This window comes from Ovis canadensis, chromosome 1 (assembly GCF_042477335.2).
Source record: "Ovis canadensis isolate MfBH-ARS-UI-01 breed Bighorn chromosome 1, ARS-UI_OviCan_v2, whole genome shotgun sequence".
NCBI lineage: Eukaryota > Metazoa > Chordata > Mammalia > Artiodactyla > Bovidae > Ovis > Ovis canadensis.
In genome coordinates this window covers 106,425,636-106,450,407 of record NC_091245.1, presented here as the reverse complement: position 1 = coordinate 106,450,407, position 24,772 = coordinate 106,425,636, and the positions used below count along the sequence as shown (strand labels likewise).

Here is a 24,772-nt window from a genome sequence, read left to right as displayed (position 1 = left end):
GTCAGGAAGCAACAGTTCAGACCTTATATGGAACAACTGGTTTAATATCGCAGATTCTTTCCAACCTTAGTCTTTTGTCTTCTTTTATTCTCTGATTTTCTCCATAGCACATTTCACTATCTGATATTCTCAGTGTTTTACCTTTTTATTGCCTCTTGCCATTCTCATGCATTATAATGAAATTTCTGTGTTGAAGGGAAATTTTTTTTCATTGCTGTTATTCCTAGCATTTAAACAGAAGGTACTTTAAAACTATTTGTTGAAAAAATGAATTACTGATGAAGCAAGAGTTCAAAATTATAAAGTAGATAAAATCAGTAGTGTTTTTGAATACCATCAGTTTAGAGTTAAAAAATGTAACAAAAAATGTATTCACAGAAATAACATTGTTTATAAAATATTCAGAAATAAATGTGACAGCAAGTGTTTAGGAGCTGTACAGATAAAATTATCAATATCTAGTAATACCAATAAGCTTGACTAAATAGATAAATTTACTTTTGTTATTGTGGAGCCAAAGTTAATGTTGAGATATCTTTTTTTCCTATTTTAATATATAAAATTAATGCTACTTGGAGTTTTTCAATATTTTATATTAACTTCAAGGTCATCTAGAAGTATACATATGCAGAAATAACCAGGAAGACTTATGAAAATATTCTAGAAAGTAATGGTTATGGCTGTACAATTCTGTGAATATACCAAAAACTTGCATTTGTACTCAGAAAGGGTAAGTTTTACGTTATGTGAATTATATCTTAATAATGTTATAAATAACCAAGGAATTCCTATAGGATTACAAAAAGTTCAAATATTTTTTTAAGTATTAAAACATATTATAAAGTTACAGTATCAACATATTATTGTATTAATGGCTCAGGAATAAACATAAATGTGAAAGTGAAGTCACTCAGTCGTGTCTGACTCTTTGCAACCCCATGGGCTATAGCCTACTAGGCTCCTCCGTCCATGGGATTTTCCAGGTAAGAGTACTGAGGTGGGGTTGCCATTTCCTTCTCCAGAACATAAATGTAAAAGAAGCAAAATCGAGAGCTTAGAGCTAACTATAAATAAAAATATGTGATAAATGTATTTTAAGCCAGTGAATAGGAAATGAGAAATGGAAAAACTGTTAGAACATTAGACAAAACCTTTTCAGGTAAAAGTTGTTTCCCTACCGTAGATTACGTTTTAAAAATCCAAAATAGATAAGTAATTTAAAAGTAAGAATGAGACCATAAAAACATTCATTGAAAATGTGGTGAAGATTGTCATCAATAGGAGGATGTGATTGTTTCAGTTATGCTATGAAAACCAAACTATAAAGCTAAAGAGACTATTTTATCCAGTACAATGATTAAGAGCTTGAGCTCTGAAATCAGACTATATTTAAAGCATATTTTAATCACTTAATGATTAAGTGACTTTGGTCAGGTGACCTAGTTTCTAAACTATATTCCCTTGTTTAAAAGTAAATAAATTTAATGAGGATAATTACAATAACCACATCATATGGTGGTGGTTTGGATCAAACGACAGATTGTGTGGTACTACAGTTTTTCATATGTTTTTGAATGCATTGAACTTCTTTTTCAGAAAAATAATAGGAAGTAGAAAGACAGCCAGTAATTGAGTGAGAAATGTGCAACATCAGAGAAACAACTACTATTTCAAGAATATTTAAGGCTCTTCTAAATGTGCTGTGCTTAGTTGCTCAGTCATGTCCAACTCTCTGTGACCCTAAGGACTGCAGCCCACCAGGCTCCTCTGTCCATGGGATTCTCCAGGCAAGAATACTGGAGTGGGTTACCATTTTCTTCTCCAGCTCTTCTAAATAAGAAATTATACACTCCACAATTTAGAAAAATGACATAGGTCAAGACCTTCAACAGCTATTACACTGCTGAAAAAATACACAAGGACTGCAAAATCACATACCAAAAAATGTCTTGTTCAGAATACCAGGCAGTAAGTGAAATGTAAATAGAAATGCCTCAAAAATGTATCTTAAACAGGTTGTGAAACCTTAAACACTGATAATGGGAGTAAAAAATATTTTCTTTACATTTAGCACATTGACATTTCACAAAAAGAAAACTCACATAGCTTAATGTGAAAATATTACAAGCCATATAAGAATACAAACCAAAACTAGGAAAAAAAAAGGAACTAGTCAATAGATGAGTATAGGCCTCACAACCAAAGAGGTGGAAATATTGAAACCATCTAAAAGATTTTGAAATGGTTTTTGGGCAAAAAGAGAACCATTTGATAAAAACAGGACAATAAGAAGTGGATTTGAAATGAACCAAATAGTAATTACTGTAATGACATTTGAAATGAAAACTCAGTGAGTTTATTGGAACAGTAAATGAGAGAATATTGTTTTCTGGAGATAGATATAACCAAATCACCCAATTGTCAAGGTTTGGGAACATTAAGATTGACATGAATACTGTTAGTCTGAGGTTTAATTTCAGAATTGTCAGAAGCAAGGTTGTTAGTTGTTACTGCTTCTGCCATAAAGAATATCATAAGTCATAAGATATTATCCTGGGTTACAGACACAGTGTTTATAATACTTTGAATTTTTATAATGAACTTTTTTCCATTAAAAAATCTTGATACAGAGCTGTCCTATTTTTATAATTATCGTATATATCTTTTGCTATGACAAACCTAGACAGCATATTAAAAAGCAGAGACATTACTTTGCCGACAAAGCCCATCTAGTCAAAGCTATGGTTTTTCCAGTAGTCTTGTATGGATGTGAGAGATGGACCATAAAGAAGGCTGAGCACCAAAGAATTGATGCTTTTGAACTGTGGTGTTGGAGAAGACTCTTGAGAGTCCCTTGGACTGCAGGGAGATCCAAACAGTCCATTCTAAAGGAAATCAGTTCTGAATATTCATTGGAGGGACTGATGCTGAAGCTCCCAATACTTTGGCTCTTCTGATGTGAAGAGCAGACTCATTAGAATAGACCCTGATGCTGGGAAAGATTGAAGGCAGGAGGAGAAGGGGACAACACAGGATGAAATGGTTGGATGACATCACCAGCTCAATGGACATGAGTTTGAGCAAGCTCCGGTAGATGGTGAAGGACAGGGAAGCCTGGTGTGCTGCAGTCCATGGGGTTGCAGAGTCGGAGACAACTGAGCAACTGAACAGCAACAACAGATACACCCTTCGACCAAGCAGTTCCACTTTTAGAAGTTAATCTGAAGGAAATAATTGGATAAATAGGCAGAGATTTTTATAATTAGATGTTCATCATCATATTACTTACAATAACAAATAGGCAAGGGACTTTCCTGGTAGTCTAGTGGTTGAGAATCTGCTTGCCGATGCAGCAGAGAAAGGTTCTTTCCCTCATCTGGAAAGATTCCCCCATGCTGTGTAGCAGCTAAGCCCTTGTACCACAACTATTGAGCCAGTGTATCGCCTGCGAGCCACAACTGCTGAGCCTGAGCTCCTAAAGCCTGTGCTCCACAGCAAGAGAACTGACCTCAGTGAGAAGCCTGTGCACTGCAGTAAAGAGTAGGCCTCGCTTACTGCAACTAGAGAGTGCCCACGTGAAGCAACGAAGACCCAGTGCAGCCATAAATAAGTAAATCTTTTTTGGGGAAAAAAGTGTTAGGAAAAGAATTTAAATTAAAAAATAAATAGCCAAAAATTGTTTTAAAAGTAGCCAGTGTGTTTGATTTTATTAATTTTGAGCTATTATGAAACCATTAAATTGATTGACCGACTCTTGATTGGTTTGCATAAAAAGGCGTCTTCCTTGTATTATTCCAGTGGGATATGGAAACCACAATCATTTTTGGTCCCATTTTTAAGAAAGAATGTACATGTGTTTATTTTAGTATGTCATGAAGTATCTGAAATGTGAAACTGTTTATCTATGGATGATAGTATTTATACTTTCTCTTTTCTAGTGAGAATACTTTTGTTTTCAAGTTGAAAAAAATATGCTGGAAATGATGTTTTGATACAGTATCCTTTTCATTGGAAAATAATATACTCTTAAAATTGATACCTCTTACCCATAGTTGTCATTTTAAGAGATTCTTAGAATTGTAAGAGAGTAGTACCACCAGTACCAAATGTAGTTTTCAACATATTATTCTTTTTCACTCAGTTTATTCAGTGTCAGTATTTGGAAGAAAAAACTCTTTGAAACCAAATTATCTGTGTTTTCTGTTTTATTTTTATTTTTCCCTTCTTTAGTCATAGACCATTTACTAATAGTTACTGTGGAATACTAACTAGTTTAGGATGATTTTAATTAATCTGAGACATTTATTCTTGACAAAGGTGAAAAACCAGATTTCAATATAGTCTTTTAGCAGTTTACGGGAACCAGAATTTTTTACTTTTCTTTTAGACAGAATTTTTTAAATATCTTGTTGAAGTGTAACATAAATATTAGTGTAACAACTCAGTGAATTTTCACAAATTCAGCCACCTGTTGTAACCAGTATTCAGTTTAACAAAACTTTACCAGCACCCACTAAGATCTTATGCTTCTTTCTCATTACTACCCCACAGGAAGGGTAATCTTTTTCCTAACTTTCATTATCATAATTAGTTGTACCTCTTTGTGAACTTAATATTCAGTATAAATAGAGTTATACAGTACATAGTTTTATTCTGTATCCTTTCAGTCTTGTTTGTGAACATTATCTGTGCTATGGTACATAGTCATAGTTTGTTCATAACAGATTTTTAAAGGTAAGTTATAACATTTTCAGGTATAAATATATTTTAAAATACTTAGTAAAGCCTTTTTTTTAAGCCTTTAATTTTTAAGTTTTGAAAAGTAACTGTAAAAGTACAAAATGGGAATATTGTTTTTTTAATAAGATGGAAATAAAATGTGCTTCTTTAATTATAAGCTTACTATAATTCAGTTATATATGAGACTGTCAACAAAGCCCGTTTCCTTTTGGACAAAATTATGAAAGTCCGGTCCAAAACAAGAGATAGTACTCTTAATTCTGAGTCAGTCAAATATTGGTCATATTTTGTTTCTTCCCTCATAGATTACTATTTCATTACATTTTAGTTTATTCTTCCATTTTTAACCAGATATGTACATATTAATATAGCCATATTCCTTTATCCCTGTCTTATACAGAAGGTATTGTTATAAGAAATGTTGAAATGGTTGTTTTTCCCTTTAATAATACATATTCTAGATCATTCCATAGTGGTGTATCGATATTTCTTTTTTTCCCCCAGTTGTTTGACACTCCATTGTATAATATATTTTGATTTATTTAGCCAGTCCCCTATAGGTAATTATTTACATTTATTTTCAGATTTTGCTATTAAAATAGTGTTACATGTTTAGCCTTTTGCAAACATTAGATTTTTGTCAGTGTGTCTTCTGACCTAAAAGTGGGCAAAGGAGTTAATGCATGTGTGGTACTTTTCTAGCTATTGCCAATTTCTATTTTGTAGGGATTATACCATTTTATATACAGCACTTTTCCATGTATGCGTGGATTTGGTTTTTAACTTTCTATCCTGGTCCATTGGATATTTTGTCTTTTTGTGCACTCTACTATTTTTGTGATAGAGGCTTTAAAAGTTAACATTTGATACAGTTATCCCATTCTTTTTAGATTTTGCTAGTATTCTTGCTTTTATATTTTTCCTAATGAATGTTAGTAACTTTTCTTATTCCTGAGAGACTCTTGTTGGTGTTTTTATGAGGATCATATTAAATCTATAAATTTGCTTAGGGAAAATTGTCATCTTTATGTCTTCCTATCCACACGCACAGTATGTCTTTACCTTTGTTCAAGTCTTTCATTTGTCAGTTATACCTCAATTCTAAAAACATCTTTGCTGAAACATGAAGAACATAATCTTTGTCATCCAAAAGTAAAGCATACTGTTGTGTGAAATGATAAATTCATTTGTAAAGTATATAGTGAGGATTCATGACTTTTATAGCAGTTTACATTATGACTTAAAAGTTGCTTCCAGTTCTTAAGATTTTATATAAAAACACATTCTAAAGAAAATATGAATATATTGTCTTTTCTTCTCATATGAAGAGAAAACTTGACTGTTTGTTCAAGATTATAATAAAGAATGTGTTAAAGGAGTGAAAGTTAAGTCAGAGATTGACCTGTATTGGTTTGAAATAATTTAAATCAATTAAAGGGATAAGCAGTGAACCATTGTTTTCAATGAGGACCATGGGATATTGTAGCTAACAATATTTATCTTTTCAAAAATTAATTAATATGGTAATGTATAGTTAGTCCATCTGAAGTTAGGTGAAAGTAGACTGTGAATTTGCCTTTTTAAAATAATGTAAAAAAATATCAGGGATATTTCTGGTAGTATATATGTTCATTCATGTGGTTGAAAGTCAAGAAAGACTGCATCTTGATAGCCTCTGATACAGTAGTAGGGGAACTAACCTACTGTGACATTAGTGTAACATTAGTTAAGTAGGTTTTTTTTTTTTTTAAAAAAAGCACTACTGCCTATCTTATATCTGATATGTGATCATCTAGTTATATTGTAATGCTAAACTAAAGTGGTATATAAGGTTTACTCTCTCTGAAACCCTTTTCTTATTCAAATTTTAGGATCCTTCAAAGTTGTACAAGAAATCAGGTGATGTTGCAGCCATTGAATGCCAGTCTGAAGAAACCATCCATCTTCATTCACAGGGAGAAAACAATCCTTTGTCTAAGAAGCTTTCTCCAGTACACTCAGAAATGACAGATTACATTAATGCAACATCATCTACTCTTGTTGGTAGCCGGGATCCTGATTTAAAGGACAGGGCATTACTTAATGGAGGAACAAGCGTAACGGAAAAGTTGGCACAGCTCATTGCAACTTGTCCTCCCTCCAAGTCTTCCAAGACAAAACCGAAGAAGTTAGGAACTGGCACTACTGCAGGACTGGTTAGCAAGGATTTGATCAGGAAAGCAGGTGTTGGCTCAGTAGCTGGAATAATACATAAAGACTTAATAAAAAAACCAACTATCAGCACAGCGGTTGGGTTGGTAACTAAAGATCCTGGGAAAAAGCCAGTGTTTAATGCAACAGTAGGATTGGTCAATAAGGACTCCGTGAAAAAACTAGGAACTGGCACTACAGCGGTATTCATTAATAAAGACTTAGGCAAAAAGCCAGGGGCTATCACTACAGTAGGACTGCTGAGCAAAGATGCAGGAAAGAAGCTAGGAATTGGTATTGTTCCAGGTTTAGTGAATAAGGAACCTGGGAAGAAACTAGGACTTGGCACTGTGGTTGGACTAGTTAATAAAGACTTGGGAAAGAAATTGGGTTCAACTGTTGGCCTAGTAGCCAAGGACTGTGCAAAGAAGATTGTAGCAAATTCAACAATGGGATTAGTTAATAAGGACGTTGGAAAGAAACTAGTGAGTTGTCCTATGACAGGATTGGTCAATAAAGATGCCATAAACCTTAAAGCGGAAGCACTGCTCCCCACTCAGGAACCACTTAAGGCTTCTTGTAGTACAAACATCATTAGTCATGAAAGTCAGGAACTTTCTGAATCCCTGAAAGACAGTGCCACCAGCAAAACTTTTGAGAAGAATGTTACACGGCAGAGTAAAGAAAGCATATTGGAAAAGTTCTCAGTTCGAAAGGAAATCATTAATTTGGAGAAAGAAATGTTTAATGAAGGAACATGTATTCAGCAAGACAGTTTCTCATCCAGTGAAAGGGGGTCTTATGAAACCTCAAAGCATGAAAAGCAACCTCCTGTATATTGCACTTCTCCAGACTTTCAAATGGGAGTTGCTTCTGATGCATCTACAGCAAAATCCCCTTTTAGCGCAGTAGGAGAAAGCAATCTCCCTTCCCCATCACCTACTGTATCTGTTAATCCTTTAACCAGAAGTCCCCCTGAAACTTCTTCACAGATGACTCCTAATCCGTTACTTTTAAGTCCTACCACAGAGCTAATGGAAGAAATTTCTGAATCTGTTGGAAAGAACCAATTTACTTCTGAAAGTACACATTTGAACATCGGTCATAGGTCTATGGGTCATAGCATGAATATTGAATGTAAAGGGATTGATAAAGAGCTAAATGATTCTAAAACTACACATATAGATATTTCAAGAATAAACTCTTCTCTGGGAAAAAAGCCAAGTTTGACTTCTGAATCCAGTATTCATACAATTACCCCTTCAGTTGTTAACTTCACTAGTTTATTTAGTAACAAGCCCTTTCTAAAACTTGGTGCAGTATCTGCATCTGACAAACACTGCCAAGTTGCTGAAAGCCTAAGCACTACTTTGCAGTCCAAACCCTTAAAAAAAAGGAAAGGAAGAAAACCTCGGTGGACTAAAGTGGTGGCAAGAAGCACATGCCGGTCTCCAAAAGGGCTAGAATTAGAAAGATCAGAGCTTTTTAAAAACGTTACATGTAGTTCACTATCAAATAGTAATTCCGAGCCAGCAAAGTTTATGAAAAACATTGGACCATCTTCATTTGTAGATCATGACTTCCTTAAACGCCGATTGCCAAAGTTGAGCAAATCTACAACTCCTTCTCTTGCTCTCTTAACTGATAGTGAAAAACCATCTCATAAGTCTTTTGCTACTCACAAACTATCCTCCAGTATGTGTGTCTCTAGTGACCTTTTGTCTGATATTTATAAGCCCAAAAGAGGAAGACCTAAGTCTAAGGAGATGCCTCAACTGGAGGGCCCACCTAAAAGGACTTTAAAAATTCCTGCTTCCAAAGTCTTTTCTTTGCAGTCTAAGGAAGAACAAGAACCCCCAATTTTACAGCCAGAAATTGAAATTCCTTCTTTTAAACAAAGTCTGTCTGTGTCTCCTTTTCCAAAAAAGAGAGGCAGACCCAAGAGGCAAATGAGGTCACCAGTCAAGATGAAGCCACCTGTACTATCAGTGGCTCCATTTGTTGCCACTGAAAGTCCAAGCAAGCTTGAATCTGAAAGTGATAACCATAGAAGTAGTAGTGATTTCTTTGAGAGTGAGGATCAACTTCAAGATCCAGATGATCTAGATGACAGTCACAGGCCATCTGTCTGTAGTATGAGTGACCTTGAGATGGAACCAGATAAAAAAATTACCAAGAGAAACAATGGACAATTAATGAAAACAATTATCCGCAAAATAAATAAAATGAAGACTTTAAAGAGAAAGAAACTGTTGAATCAAATTCTTTCAAGCTCTGTAGAATCAAGTAATAAAGGGAAAGTGCAATCCAAACTCCATAATACAGTGTCAAGTCTTGCCGCTACATTTGGCTCTAAATTGGGCCAGCAGATAAATGTCAGCAAGAAAGGAACCATTTACATAGGAAAGAGGAGAGGTCGAAAACCAAAAACTGTCTTAAATGGCATTCTTTCTGGTAGCCCTACCAGCCTTGCTGTTCTTGAACAAACAGCTCAGCAGGCAGCTGGATCGGCATTAGGACAGATTCTTCCCCCTTTGCTGCCTTCATCTGCTAGTAGTTCTGAGATTCTTCCATCACCTATTTGCTCTCAGTCTTCTGGGACTAGTGGAGGTCAGAGCCCTGTAAGTAGTGATGCAGGCTTTGTTGAACCCAGTTCAGTGCCATATTTGCATTTACACTCCAGACAGGGCAGTATGATTCAGACTCTTGCAATGAAGAAGGCCTCAAAGGGGAGGAGGCGATTATCTCCTCCTACTTTGTTGCCAAATTCTCCTTCACACTTGAGTGAACTCACATCTCTGAAAGAAGCTACTCCTTCGCCTATTAGTGAGTCTCATAGTGATGAGACCATTCCCAGTGATAGTGGAATTGGAACAGATAATAACAGCACATCAGACCGGGCAGAGAAATTTTGTGGGCAAAAAAAGAGGAGGCATTCTTTTGAGCATGTTTCTCTGATTCCCCCTGAAACCTCTACAGTCCTAAGCAGTCTTAAAGAAAAACATAAACATAAATGTAAGCGCAGGAATCATGATTACCTCAGCTATGACAAGATGAAAAGGCAAAAACGAAAACGGAAAAAGAAATACCCCCAACTCCGAAATAGACAGGATCCAGACTTCATTGCAGATCTGGAGGAATTAATAAGTCGCCTAAGTGAAATTCGAATCACTCATCGAAGTCATCATTTTATTCCCCGAGATCTTCTTCCAACTATTTTTCGGATCAACTTTAATAGTTTCTATACACATCCTTCTTTCCCCTTAGACCCTTTGCACTACATTCGAAAACCTGACTTAAAAAAGAAGAGAGGGAGACCCCCTAAGATGAGGGAGGCAATGGCTGAAATGCCTTTTATGCACAGCCTTAGTTTTCCTCTCTCTAGTACTGGATTCTATCCTTCTTACGGCATGCCTTACTCTCCCTCACCCCTTACAGCTGCTCCCATAGGATTAGGTTACTATGGAAGGTATCCCCCCACTCTTTATCCACCTCCTCCATCTCCTTCTTTCACCACTCCACTTCCACCTCCTTCCTATATGCATGCTGGTCATTTACTTCTCAATCCCACCAAATACCATAAGAAAAAGCATAAGTTACTTCGACAGGAGGCCTTTCTTACAACCAGCAGGACTCCCCTCCTTTCCATGAGTACTTACCCTAGCGTCCCTCCTGAGATGGCCTATGGTTGGATGGTTGAGCACAAACACAGGCACCGGCACAAACACAGAGAACATCGTTCTTCTGAGCAGCCGCAGGTTTCCATGGACGCTGGCTCTTCCAGATCCGTCCTAGAATCTTTGAAGCGCTATCGATTTGGAAAGGACACTGTTGGAGAGCGATATAAACATAAGGAAAAGCACCGGTGTCATATGTCCTGCCCTCATCTCTCTCCTTCAAAAAGTTTAATAAACAGAGAAGAACAGTGGGTCCACCGAGAGCCTTCAGAATCTAGTCCATTGGCCTTGGGATTGCAGACACCTTTACAGATTGACTGTTCAGAAAGTTCTCCAAGTTTATCCCTTGGAGGATTCACTCCCAACTCTGATCCAGCCAGCAGTGATGAACACACAAACCTTTTCACAAGTGCAATAGGGAGCTGCAGAGTTTCAAACCCTAACTCCAGTGGCCGGAAGAAATTAACTGACAGCCCTGGACTGTTTTCTGCACAGGACACTTCACTAAATCGGCCTCACAGAAAGGAACCACTGCCTTCCAGTGAAAGGGCAGTACAGACCTTAACAGGTAAGAGGTTTATTTTGTTGCCTGTTGTTTGTGTTAGAGAAATGGTGCATTTTGCGTACTGGTTGCCTGGTACATGTGCATGAGCTTTGAATAGCTCTAATGTTTTTTGATTTTGTTTTTATAAATGTATTTTGAAATGTTATCTTGCACTGTTTTGTTTTCAGTAGATGTGAGAAGTAAGATAAGGCATGTCTTTGAGTTAATTTTTAGTTTTGAGAAGAGAGATCATTATCAAAACGAGATAATACTCAACTTCTGGAAATCAGGAAAAATTACTTTCTTATGCAAAAAGGCCATTACAGTTTCTTTAGGGAGATACAGCTTTACAATGTTGTGGCTCTCCGTTAACAGCTTTGCAGGATTTTTAATATATATGCTGTTGTTTGGTTTTTGTGGGTTTTTTTAAGTATAATTGATTTATAGTGTTGTGGCTATCTGTTAATAACTTTGCAGGATTTTTAATATATGATAATTCACTTTTTAAGTGTTTCTATGTTACATGAAGAATATGTTGTTAAGTCTGTACGTCTCATAATAAAAATCTAAGCATTCAAAACTGTGAATTTTCGGGCATTCCCTGGGATCCAGTGGTTAGGACTCTATGCTTTCACACTGTGGACCCAGGTTCAATCCCTGGTTGGGGAACTAACAAGCCATGCAGTGTGGCCGAAAACAAATAATCAAGTTTGTAAAATTTAACAGAATATTTAGCAGGACTTCATTTTTCAGAGTACCTTTAGGTATTTTCATAAAAGCTGCTTTAGTTGAATAAAATGACATGACGCAAATTTAGATAATGCATTTGTAATGTCTAAAAAGTTTCTTGAGAATTGAAAAGAATATAGAAAACAAGAAAAAGGAAGCATTGCCTATTTATGTATAAGATATCTCTAAGTCAGGAGTTCTTTATCAAAGATCTCAAATTTGCCAGCTGATAAATTAACTCTAGAAAGTTCATGAAACCTGTGATGTTGTAAGTAAAATTATGTGTATGTGCTGCTGTGTGTGCTGTGCTTAGTTGCTCAGTCATGTCTTACTCTTTGCAACCCCGTGGACTGTAGCCTTCCAGTCTCCTCTGTCTATGGGATTCTCCAGGCAAGAATGCTGGAGTGGATAGCCATTCCCTTCTCCAGGGGATCTTCCCAGCCCAGGGATTGAACCCAGGTCTCCTGCACTGCAGGCTATTCTTTACCATCTGAGCCACTAGGGAAGCCCTATGTATATGTATGCTTGTGTGTATTTTTCAGGAAAAAAATCCATGCATTTAATCAGATTCTCCAGGTAAACTCTCTAAGCTTTAATATCTCTTCTATAAAATGGAATTAGTAGGGTTATTATTAGAAGCAGTAAGTGTGATTATAGTGTTTATTAAAATGATTTGCACATAGTAAACACACTGCTGCTGCTACTGCTGCTGCTAAGTCGTTTCAGTTGTGTCCGATTCTTTGCGACCCCATAGATGGCAGCCCACCAGGCTCCCCCGTCCCTGGGATTCTCCAGGCAAGGACACTGGAGTGGGTTGCCATTTCCTTCTCAAATGCATGAAAGTGAAAGTGAAGTCGCTCAGTCGTGTCCGACTCTTCACGACCCCATGGACTGCAGCCCACCAGGCTCCTCCGTCCGTGGGATTTTCCAGGCAAGAGTACTGGAGTGGGGTGCCATCACCTTCTCCAAGTAAACACACGGATGTTAATTAATATTATTCCTCCAAAAGATTAAAAGCTTGTGCATTAGAGGAAATGATAAACCCCTCAAAGAAAAGAGTTTTTGTTCCTGATTTTAATTATTTGTGAACTTTTCAACAATAGAAGCTATCTTGATAGAGAAGCTGAGTGTTCTTTAGTTTTTAATAGTGTAATAAAGAGGAAAAAAATCATAAACTCTAGGTTCATTCAACATATTTTTTGATAAAAATGAATATCTGCTGTCTGCCAGACATTTTACTTTGTGGACCCTTGTAATGTAATAGAGCATAGGGCACACAGGTTCATTGTTCTCATTGATCTTAATATTGGAGGAGATAGGTAATAAACATAAAAGCTACAAATTCAATGTCATAAAAATTTTGACAGTTTATAAATATACACAAAGACATACATACATATATATGTATATATATATACATATATATATAATTTTTTTTAAGAAAGTCCAGGGTTCTTTGTAAGTATGAAATGGGGGCCTAACTCAGGAAGCCTTCCCTGAGAAAGTGACCCTAGACTGTTACTTGAATGAAGGATGAACAGCAGTTATCTAGGTGAACAGAATTTCCCCTTATTCATCTATTCATTCATTTATTGAATTGCAAAACATCTACCATTCTTCCAGTTACTTTTATATAGTAGAGAGTAAAGACTTGATACCTTGCCTCATTAACTTTCAACTTGGTGAGAGAGGACAAACTGTAGAGTGGTAAGCAAACAAATAATGGCATAATTTAAAAAGTACTGTCAATTAATGTAACAGCATTAGAGTAAGTAAGGGGAGGGGGGGTACCTATTTTAGATGGAGTAATTAGTTATAGCCCAGGGATGAAAATTTACTGTTAGGGATATGAAACCACCAAGCTTTTCAAGCTGAGGACAAGTTTTGATTTTAGATTTGCATTTTCAAAGATCATTCTAGCTGTGTGTGAACATTGAATTGTAAATGTAAAAATAGTTACAGGAAAACCAATCAGTGGACAATTGCAGTAGCCTACATAGAATGATACTTAGACAAAGGTGTTGGCAGACTCCTTCATGAATATTTGAGAGGTTCGTGCATTGTCCTGATATAGAATAGACTGGAAGAGGAGGGATTTTGGGAGAGCACAGGTTTGCTTTTTAATATTTATAAACCTTGAAATGCCTTTATAAAATTCAAATGGTGATGTTGAGTGGGCATTTGGGTATCTAGTTGTGGAGCTCAAGAGAGATGTTTGGGCTAGAGATAAGGGCATTTCACTCTGAGGTTTTGAAAAACTTTGGTGATATTATTCACTAAAGATAAAAGGGTGTCTGGAAGCAATACAGTTAGGAACAGACTCTCAAAACCTATTAAACTTTGTAAACAGAGCACCAAGAAAAGCAATAATTCTGGAAAATACCAGCAACAGGTAAAAATATGTGTTAAATTGTTCAGTAAGTAATAAAATACTACAGTAAACATAGGACTTTTAAGAAAGATGAAAGTAGCCTTATAGAAGCAGATATAAAGAAGGGTTAAAGCTGCTCAATGTAGTTAACATGTTAGTCACTCAGTCATGTCCAACTATTTGTGACCCCATGGATTGTAGCCCACCAGGCTCCTCTGTCCATGGAATTCTCCAGGCAAGAATACTGGAGTGGGTTGCCATGCCCTCTTCCAGGGGATCTTCCCTACCCAGGGATCCAACCCAAGTCTCCCACATTGCAGACAGATTCTTTACGGTCTGAGCCACCAGGGAAGCCCAATGTATATCATAAATATAAATTGATGCCAGATATAGTTGGTTCTGGTTTATTGTCCTTATTTGTTTCTTTTGCATTAAGATTGGGGGAAACACATAAGCGTTTGTAGGGATATCTGTGACCAGTTGTTCCTGAAAGGATGCATAGGCATTCTGGACAAAACTACATTGCTCAACGGTTTACTGCATTTAGTTTGTGTTTATGTAGTCTTTGTTTAGCTGCTAATCTTGTGTTTCAAAACATTAGTGTACTTTGAAAAATCATGTATGTATTCACACAACTTCTTTGTCATTCTGGAGTTCTTTCACACTGTAGAAGCACTGTGAGACAGACTATATATCTGAATCCTCTTATCTGTTTATCTGCATGTCATCATGAGAGAAAGATTTCCCTACAAAGAATACAGAGTGAGGAAAAAAGAGAGCCTTGGGTAGCTTTGAACAATTTCATTATTTAAAGTAGTGGTTAAAAACCATCAACCTTTGGTTTGTATATTACCCATTGTGGTGATCTCTATAGTGTTGTTGTTGTTGTTTTAATGCTGAAATTTTAAAATCTGGAGATCTCACATAACTGTTCAGAGTTCTACTTACTTTCCTTTGAAAAGACATTAAATGACAGCATTTAATTCATATTTCCTGGATGACATCAAGGTTGGGTCTCAATAATGGCACCCCCTCCCCACTCCCCAGGTCTTTAGTCAGGACATGGAGTCTTCCATTTGCCTCAGTATTCAGTTTCCTGATGTGTGTTATAGCTAACCCAGTTTAACTATTTAAGTGGTTCATCTGGCTCCAAGGAATATTAAAGCTGTGGCCCCTAATTTAAGAGTTGTGAGAAGCTTATAACAAGTGGGGAAATTGAGGTGAAGGTAAAGTGAAATGACAGGTTAGTTTGTTGAATATATCAAGTATGTCACCATCATGGACAATAAAGTCACCCAAGAGGCCATTTATTGGGGTTAGAGTGGAAAGGATGGATCCACATCTGGCTTCAGGGACCTTAGGGACTGAGATAGCAGGGAAATCTAACTTATGCAGAAATACCTGCTTAATGAATAAGAAGCTGTCTTATTTCCTTCCTTTAAAAAATAAATAAAAACATAGTAAGACCTCTGTGAAGAGTGAAAAAGCTGTCTTAAAACTCAACATTCAGAAAACTAAGATCATGTTATCTGCTCCCATCACTTCATGGCAAGTAGATGGGGAAACAGTGAGAAACTTTATTATATTTTTTGGGCTCCAAAATCACTGCAGATGACAGCTGCAGCCATGAAATTAGAAAACACTTACTAACTGGAAGAAATGCTATGACCAACCTAGATAGCATATTAAAAAGCAGAGACATTACTTTGCCAACAAAGGTCCATCTAGTCAAAGCTATGGTCTTTTCAGTAGTCATGTATGGCTGTGAGAGTTGGACTGTAAAAAAAAGCTGAGCTCCAAAGAATTGATGCTTTTAAACTGTGGTGTTGGAGAAGACTCTTGAGAGTCCCTTGGACTGCAGGGAAATCAAATCAGTCAACCCTAAAGGAAATCAGTCCTGAATATTCATTGGAAGGACTGATGTTGAAGCTCCAATACTTTGGCCACCTGATACGAAGAACTGACTGCTCGGAAAAGACCCTGATGCTGGGAAACATTGGAGGCAGGAGAAGAAGACAACAGAGGGTGAGATGGTTGAATAGCACCACTGACTCGATGGACATAAGTTTGAGCAAGCTCCAGGAGTTGGTGATGGACAGGGAAGCCTGGTGTGCTGCAGTGCATGGGGTCGCAAAGAGTCAGACATGACTGAGCAACTCAACTGAAGTTCCTGTTCTGATCAATTCTCTGTCACCAACTGGGTTTCCTCTAATTTAGATCAGTTCTGATACTAATCACCTGAGTTAGAGAAGACCCTACAAATTAAGAGCAAAGATTCTTTTTGAAGGCTTCCCCCGCTTAAGATGCTAGCTGCAAGTTTCAGTGTCGCCAATCCACCCACACTTCTGTCCAACCTGCCACAAGTTTAGGTCTTACCACAACCCTTCATTAAAAAAAAAAAGAAAGCCTGAAATGGGTTATTTATTCTATTTTTGGCTACATTGGGTCTTCATTACTGCACGTGGGCTTTCTCTAGCTGCAGTGATTGGGGGCTACTCTCTAGCTGCAGTACGCAGGCTTCTTATTGCAGTGGCTTCTCTTGCTGCATTCCCGGGCTCTAGAGTGCTTAGGCTTCAGTGGTTGTGGCACAGGGGCTTAGCTGCTCCATGGGATCCGCCTGGATCTGGAATCGAACCTTTGTCCCCTGTACTGGCGGACAGATTCTTAACCACTGGACCACCAGGAAAGTCCTAAGCCATCAGTTTTGATAATTTGGTGGAATGGCTCACAGAACTCACTGAAACCATTGTAATTACAATTGCAGTTTTATTATAAAGGATACAGATCAGAAATTGAAGAGATGAATAGGGCAATAGCTGTTGTGGAGAAAGGGACACAGAGTTCCCATGCCCTCTTTCTGGAATATGGGTGTGTCATCCTCCCAGTAGATCACTGTGTTCGCCAACCAAGAAGCTTCACAAGGCCTCTGGGTTCAGAATTTTGAGTGGGGTTTCAGTATATAGGCATGCTTGATTAAATCAACGGCCACATGTTTGTATTCAGTCTCTAATCCACCTCCATCCTCTGTAGGTTGGGCTCACCCAAAGTTTCAACCATCTAATCTTGTGGTTGGTCTCTAATGACCAGCCTCCATCCTGAGGGAATCTTAGGGTTCACCTTAAGTCGCCTCTTAGACATAGCAAAGACACTAATATCAGGAAATTCCAAGATTTTTTTGAAGTTATGTGCCAGGAATCAGAGGCAGAGATCATGTGTATTCTTTATTCTATCACAAGTCTAATTTAAATTCTTTTGTTAATTGATCTGTACCTTGGAATCTCTCTTCTTCACAGTTACTCTTTAGTTAAGTGGGTAGAAATGTGTCTTGATTTACTAACAGGGTGGTTTTTTTTTTTATCCAGGAGGTTAAAGAATGAATAGGAAATAATAGGGAAATGTGGGCACTGAAAATTCTTACAGCTTTAACAGACATGAAAGTCTTAACAGACATGAAAATTGGCTTACCTATTCACAGAAAACCAGCTGAGAAAAAGATTTTTAGTTAAGGAAAAAGTGCTAAATCATGGCATATCTTCTAATTTGATCACTGAAAGTCAGAATTTGTTTTAATTAGGCAAAGCATAAGAACTTGGTTTTTTAATCTTAACTATTATGATAGCTGTCTGTTCAGCAGTTATTTTGTGTCTATTGTTTGCCAGATACAAGGAATGCAAACAAAAGGAATAAGATATAGTTTCTGCCTTCAGAGAATTTATAGTTCATTGGAGTATATGAACATGTGTACAGATAGTAATTGATAACTCCTAAAATTGAGGTACTCACAGCATATTTTAGGGAGCAGAGAAGAACTCACTTAAAAGGAGCCAGGAAGATATTTTGAGTTTATTGTGCAAAGAATAAAGGGTAAAGACTATTTTTCATAGAGAAGTAAGTTTTGGAGGATTTTGGAGACATGATACTGTACTTAGGTAACTGTAAATAGGCTGATATGGGACCAGGAAATGTGTTTGGAAAGATAGATGGGGAACAGATCATAGAGCCTCTTGTTTATGTAGCATACTAAAGAGTTTGGAGTTTACCTTACAGGCAGTGGGAAATTGTGGGTTTTAAAGTCTATACCCCAACCAGTAATGCTGAAGAAGCTGAAGTTGAACGGTTTTATGAAGACGTACAAGACCTTTTAGAACTAACACCCAAAAAAGATGTCCTTTTCATTATAGGGGACTGGAATGCAAAAGTAGGAAGTCAAGAAACACCTGAAGTAACAGGCAAATTTGGCCTTAGAATGCGGAATGAAGCAGGGCAAAGACTAGTAGAGTTTTGCCAAGAAAATGCACTGGTCATCGCAAACACCCTCTTCCAACAACACAAGAGAAGACTCTACACATGGACATCACCAGATGGGCAACACTGAAATCAGATTAATTATATTCTTTGCAGCCAAAGATGGAGAAGCTCTATACAGTCAACAAAAACAAGACCAGGAGCTGACTGTGGCTCTAATCATGAACTCCTTATTACCAAATTCAGACTCAAATTGAAGAATGTAGGGAAAACCGCTAGACCATTCAGGTATGACCTAAATCAAATCCCTTATGATTATACAATGGAAGTGAGAAATAGATTTAAGGGACTAGATCTGATAGAGTGCCTGATGAACTATGGATGGGGGTTCGTGACATTGTACAGGAGACAGGGATCACGACCATCCCCATGGAAAAGAAATGCAAAAAAGCAAAATGGCTGTATGAGGAGGCCTTACAAATAGCTGTGAAAAGAAGAGAAGCGAAAAGCCAAGGAGAAAAGGAAAGATATAAGCATCTGAATGCAGAGTTCCAAAGAATAGCAAGAAGAGATAAGAAAGCCTTCCTCAGCGATCAGTGCAAAGAAATAGAGGAAAAGAACAGAATGGGAAAGACTAGAGATCTCTTCAAGAAAGTTAGAGATACCAAGGGAACATTTCATGCACAGATGGGCTCGATAAAGGACAGAAATGGTCTGGACCTAACAGAAGCAGAAGATATTAAGAAGAGGTGGCAAGAATACACAGAAGAACTGTACAAAAAAGATCTTCACGACCAGATAATCACGATGGTGTGATCACTCATCTAGAGCCAGACATCCTGGAATATGAAGTCAAGTGGGCCTTAGAAAGCATCACTACGAACAAAGCTAGTGGAGGTGATGGCATTCCAGTTGAGCTCTTTCAAATCCTGAAAGATGATGCTGCGAAAGTGCTGCACTCAATATGCCAGCAAGTTTGGAAAACTCAGCAGTGGCCACAGGACTGGACAAGGTCAGTTTTCATTCCAATCCCAAAGAAAGGCAATGCCAAAGAATGCTCAAACTACTGCACAATTGCACTCATCTCACATGCTAGTAAAGTAATGCTCAAAATTCTCCAAGCCAGGCTTCAACAATACGTGAACCATGAACTCCCTGATGTTCAAGCTGGTTTTAGAAAAGGCAGAGGAACCAGAGATCAAATTGCCAACATCTGCTGGATCGTCAAAAAAGCAAGAGAGTTCCAGAAAAACATCTATTTCTGCTTTATTGACTATGCCAAAGCCTTTGACTGTGTGGATCACAATAAACTGTGGAAAATTCTGAAAGAGATGGGAATACCAGAACACCTGACCTGCCTCTTAAGAAATCTGTATGCAGGTCAGGAAGCAACAGTTAGAACTGGACATGGAACAACAGACTGGTTCCAAATAGGAAAAGGAGTACATCAAGGCTGTATACTGTCACCCTGCTTATTTAACTTCTATGCAGAGTACATCATGAGAAACCCTGGGCTGGAAGAAGCACAAACTGGAATCAAGATTGCTGGGAGAAATACCAGTAACCTCAGATATGCAGATGACACCACCCTTATGGCAGAAAGTGAAGAGGAACTCAAAAGCCTCTTGATGAAAGTGAAAGAGGAGAGTGAAAAAGTTGGCTTAAAGCTCAACATTCAGAAAACGAAGATCATGGCATCTGGTCCCATCACTTCATGGGAAATAGATGGGGAAACAGTGTGTCAGACTTTACTTTTGGGGGCTCCAAAATCACTGCAGATGGTGACTGCAGCCATGAAACTGAAAGACGCTTACTCCTTGGAAGAAAAGTTATGACCAACTTAGATAGCATATTCAAAAGCAGAGACATTACTTTGCTAACTAAGGTCTGTCTAGTCAATGCTATGGTTTTTCCAGTAGTCATCCATGGATACGAGAGTTGGACTGCGAAGAAGGCTGAGCGCTGAAGAATTGATGATTTTGAACTGTGGTGTTGGAGAAGACTCTTGAGAGTCCCTTGGACTGCAAGGAGATCCAACCAGTTCATTCTGAAGGAGATCAGCCCTGGGATTTCTTAGGAAGGACTGAGGCTAAAGCTGAAACTCCAGTACTTTGGCCACCTCATGTGAAGAGTTGACTCACTGGAAAAGACCCTGATGCTGGGAGGGATTGGGGGCAGGAGGAGAAGGGGATGACAGAGGATGAGATGGCTGGATGGCATCACTGACTCGATGGACGTGAGTCTGAGTGAACTCCGGGAGTTGGTGATGGACAGGGAGGCCTGGCGTGCTGTGATTCCTGGGGTCACAAAGAGTCGGGCACGACTGAGCAAGTGAACTGAACTGAACTGAACTAAAAGTAGAATGATTTGCTGATATCATATGGATAGCACTTTGATAGATGGATTAGAGAAAGATCAGGTAGACCAGTTTGGATATTGTCTCAGTGAAACATAATGGGGCCCTGAACTAAGGTAGTGATAGCGAAAACAATATTCAGAGGAAATAGGTTTTATTTTTATAATTTTGTTTATCATTGACTTGACTGGATCTTTGTTACTGCACGTGGGCTTTCTCTAGTGGCGAGCAAGAGCTACTCTCAGGTTGTGGTATGCTGGCATCTCATTGTGGTGGCTTCTCATTGTGGAGCATGGGCTCTAGAGCACAAGCTCTGTAGTTGTCCTGCATGAACTTAGTTGCCCTCAGCATGTGGAATACTCCCCAGCCAGGGGTCAAATCCATGTCCCCTGCATTGGCAGGTGAGTGTCCAATCACTGGACCGCCAGGGAAGTCCTGAAATAGATTTTTTTAAGTCATAAAGAAAAGAAAGCGGAAAGATTTTAGAATGTCTCTAAGATACCTCTCTCAGGCAGTTGGTAGAATGGTGATGTGATTAAAAGAAAATATTAGTTGTTAAGTTATGTCCGACTCTGCTACCCCATGGACTGTAGCTGTCCAGGCTCTTCTGTCCATCGAATTCTCCAGGCAAGAATACTGGAGTGGGTAGCCATTCCCTTCTCCAGGATCTTCCAGGTATCCCCTAGGTTTCCTGCGTTACAGGCAGATTCTTTACCATCTGAGCCACCAGGGAAGCCTAATTAAATAAACGGTGGTATGCAAAAGGAAACTGGAGATGGAAAATGGATTTGGCTTTCATGCTGTTCAGTGGGATATGTCAATCTGTAGCTCAAAAGAGAAATCAAACCTGAAGGTAAAGTTTTAGATCAGTGGTTGTTTAAAGGAATTAAGAGCAGGAATGATAATGTTTAGGGTGAACACACTGGGCTTCCTAAGGAGTTTTGTACTCAGCAGTGTCAGATGCTGATCGTTCAGATAAGGACTGAAAGACAGTTTGCTTTAGCAGATTATCTTCTGTAATCTAAGAGCAGTTTCCATAGTGGCAATTGTTAGATTTCTGGAGGTTAAGGAATGAATGGGAAATAATAGGGAAATGTGGGCAGTTAAAATTCTTACAGCTTTAAACATTGTAGCAATCCCAGTGTAAACATACAAAAACATGAAAAAAACGAGCAGGGGCAGGAGTGGAGGACCTTGTACAAAATACTTGGCCAGTACTTCTCAAGAGTATCAAAGACCTGGAAAAACAAGGAAAGATTGAGGCAGCCGTCACAGATCAGAGAAAATTAAGGACTAAATACAGTGTAACTAAATACAGTGACAGATTAAAATCTGGAACATGAAAAGAACATGAGTGGAAAAATTATGCCAATGTCAATTTCATAGTTCTGAAAAATATGCCATAATTAAGTAAAACATTAAGGAAAGTTGAATGTAAAAGACTTATGATAACTGACTTTATAACTTTTCTGTAAGCTGAAATTTATTCCAAAACAATCAGTTTAGTTTTTTTTTTAAAGTACTGATTGTCAAATGAAACCAATCTCTAACTGATGAAGGAAAAAATAAGAAATATTCTTTACCATTTGTGTTGAGTAGATTTATCATAAGGGTTAATTAAAATAAAACAGGCATATTTGATCATTTATGTTGAATAAATCAGATCAGGGCACAGGCAGAAATGACAGATACAGTCTGGAATAAGGCATGTAACCTTTCTCTCCTTGTTTTCATTGTAGGGAATCAAACAGATTTAATCACTTCAGCAGTTTTGAACTAAACAAATCTCAGAAAGCTTTGAAAAGAAAACGTTATTTTATAAATGATATCTTATTTTTTAATTTTATACTGTTAATACACTGTTATATATTAAAAGTCTAAAATGAGCTTGATGCAAATAAACTTGTAGTAAAATTATACTCTTAAATGTGGCCAGGTTTCTGATTTCACCCAGTTCTTGATAACTAATTCTGTAATTAAGTATCTGTGTTAAGTAGACATGAAATAGGACTGGTGAGGAAGAGTTTCTGACTGGCGTGTCAGACACAATCACTGCTTTTCAGTATTTTCAATTCATAGCTAACTGCACATGCTAGAACCTGCAGCCTATTCAGTTCAGTTCAGTTCAGTCGCTCAGTCGTGTCCGACTCTGCGACCCCATGAACCGCAGCACGCCAGGCCTCCCTGTCCAGCACCAACTCCCAGAGTTCACCCAAACTCACGTCCATTGAGTCAGTGATGCCATCCAGCCATCTCATCCTCTGTCGTCCCCTTCTCCTCCTACCTTCAATCCTTCCCAACATCAGGGTCTTTTCAAATCTTCTTTTGGTTTGGAAAAAGCTTATTTACTATAGTAGAAGCATAATGGTTGAAGCACAGTATATTGAGTCTTATTTTCTTTTTAACTGAATGTGACGTTGATCAGAATTTTCTGATTTCTGACAGTTTCTCTAGGGTAATATATAAGATACACTCATAAGTGAGTGTGAACATGTGGCGATGAAATCAGAAAATTTATTGTGGTGATTAGTACAGTTCTGGGAATTTCCAGAGGAATTCCATTTCAGTGAATTATCTGATTTGGACACTGAGAAATAACCTAATTGGAAGGAGAAAAACACGGACTTTTTAGCATAAAAATCGCCAGCACAGACTCTGAATCATTCTTGTACTGTGTTTAATTGGTGAGTCAGATGAAATGTATTGCTTTCAGTAAATAAATTTCCCACAATTGGAAACAGCTGTTTTTATTGTCGAACCAGTTCTTATCTCAGCATTCAGCTCATTCAGAAGAAGCTTCCAGGATTCTTATGGTCTGTGAACCATAGCGAAGGATTCAGAACTTGAATCTGGAAACAAGAAGATTTGATCAGAGATTTCCACATAGTTGACATTTTATGTCATATTCTTCTCCTATGGCGTCCATTTTAGTTATAACCAGTTTTGACTCAGTCACCGTTTAACGAACATTACCAGTAGTCTTGACTTATAAGTAATAGAAGAAGAGGAATTTCTTAAAATTAGAATTTGGGTGCATGCTTTATATTTGGTGGGAAGGAGCAATTTAAATTTTAAAAATTACTTTTAAATGTGTCATTTTAAAATAAATTTATAGTATCTATGAACTGATTACTGCACAGTGTCCAAGTCTAGCGTCGTTAATCTATTTTTCCATAGTTTACCCAAAGATAAGTATAGCATTAGAAACCTGAAACAGTTTGCTCATTCAAACCATTCCCTAGTTACTTGGGATTTTAGTGTTGAACTCTCAACAGAGTATAACCAAAACTCATACTATGTTGTTGTTAAAGTTTTAATAGTAGACTTAGACTAAAGAAATGCCTGTTTTATCCAACCAGCTGTCAGTTTCATTCACTGTGTTCTTTTGCTAGCTTTCATTGAGAAGTTCCTTGTTTTTTAGCCTAGGACACTCAAGGCTTCAGTGAAGTAATTTCGTTGAATCTTTATTCCAGTGTTTTGTGATGCCTTCCACCTCTCCTGCACACTCTTATCAGTAGGAATTTTTTCTATTTATGCAGGTATCTTTGCCTGTATGACTCTATCCTCACACCCAGGCATCTGTAAATGTAGTTATGTCTTTTTTATCTTAGATTTGTTTCCGTTTCTCCTCTGTAGACATCAGTCAAGATCTCTTGTGACCAGTCAACTTGAGAACAGCTTTTTGGTTTCCACGTGTTTTTGTGTATAATATAAAGATTTCCAGATTCTTAATCTCTTTTAAATGTAGGTATGTTCTTTTTTGCTTTCTTAAGTTTTGACATTCTTATCCATGGTTTCATCTTATGACTTTGCTATAAAAGTACCATCTCTTCTCTTTTTTTGTCTAATTTGGCACAGATGTTTCCCCCAAACCTGTCTTTGTCTTTAAAAGTTCATCCAATAGTGGTCAAATAAAAACC

General features: G+C 37.6%; 1 protein-coding gene across 5 annotated transcripts in view; it reads left to right on the top strand.

Moving 5' to 3' along the window:
* The window catches only part of ASH1L (ASH1 like histone lysine methyltransferase), a 203,286-nt gene that overhangs the window by 55,367 nt on the left and 123,147 nt on the right, over window positions 1-24,772 (top strand). For all 5 annotated transcript variants that reach the window (XM_069543842.1, XM_069543868.1, XM_069543833.1 and 2 more), the window contains one exon: window positions 6,612-11,175. In XM_069543842.1, the coding sequence (XP_069399943.1) occupies window positions 6,612-11,175 (4,564 nt within the window). The remainder of the gene's footprint in view (window positions 1-6,611; window positions 11,176-24,772) is intronic.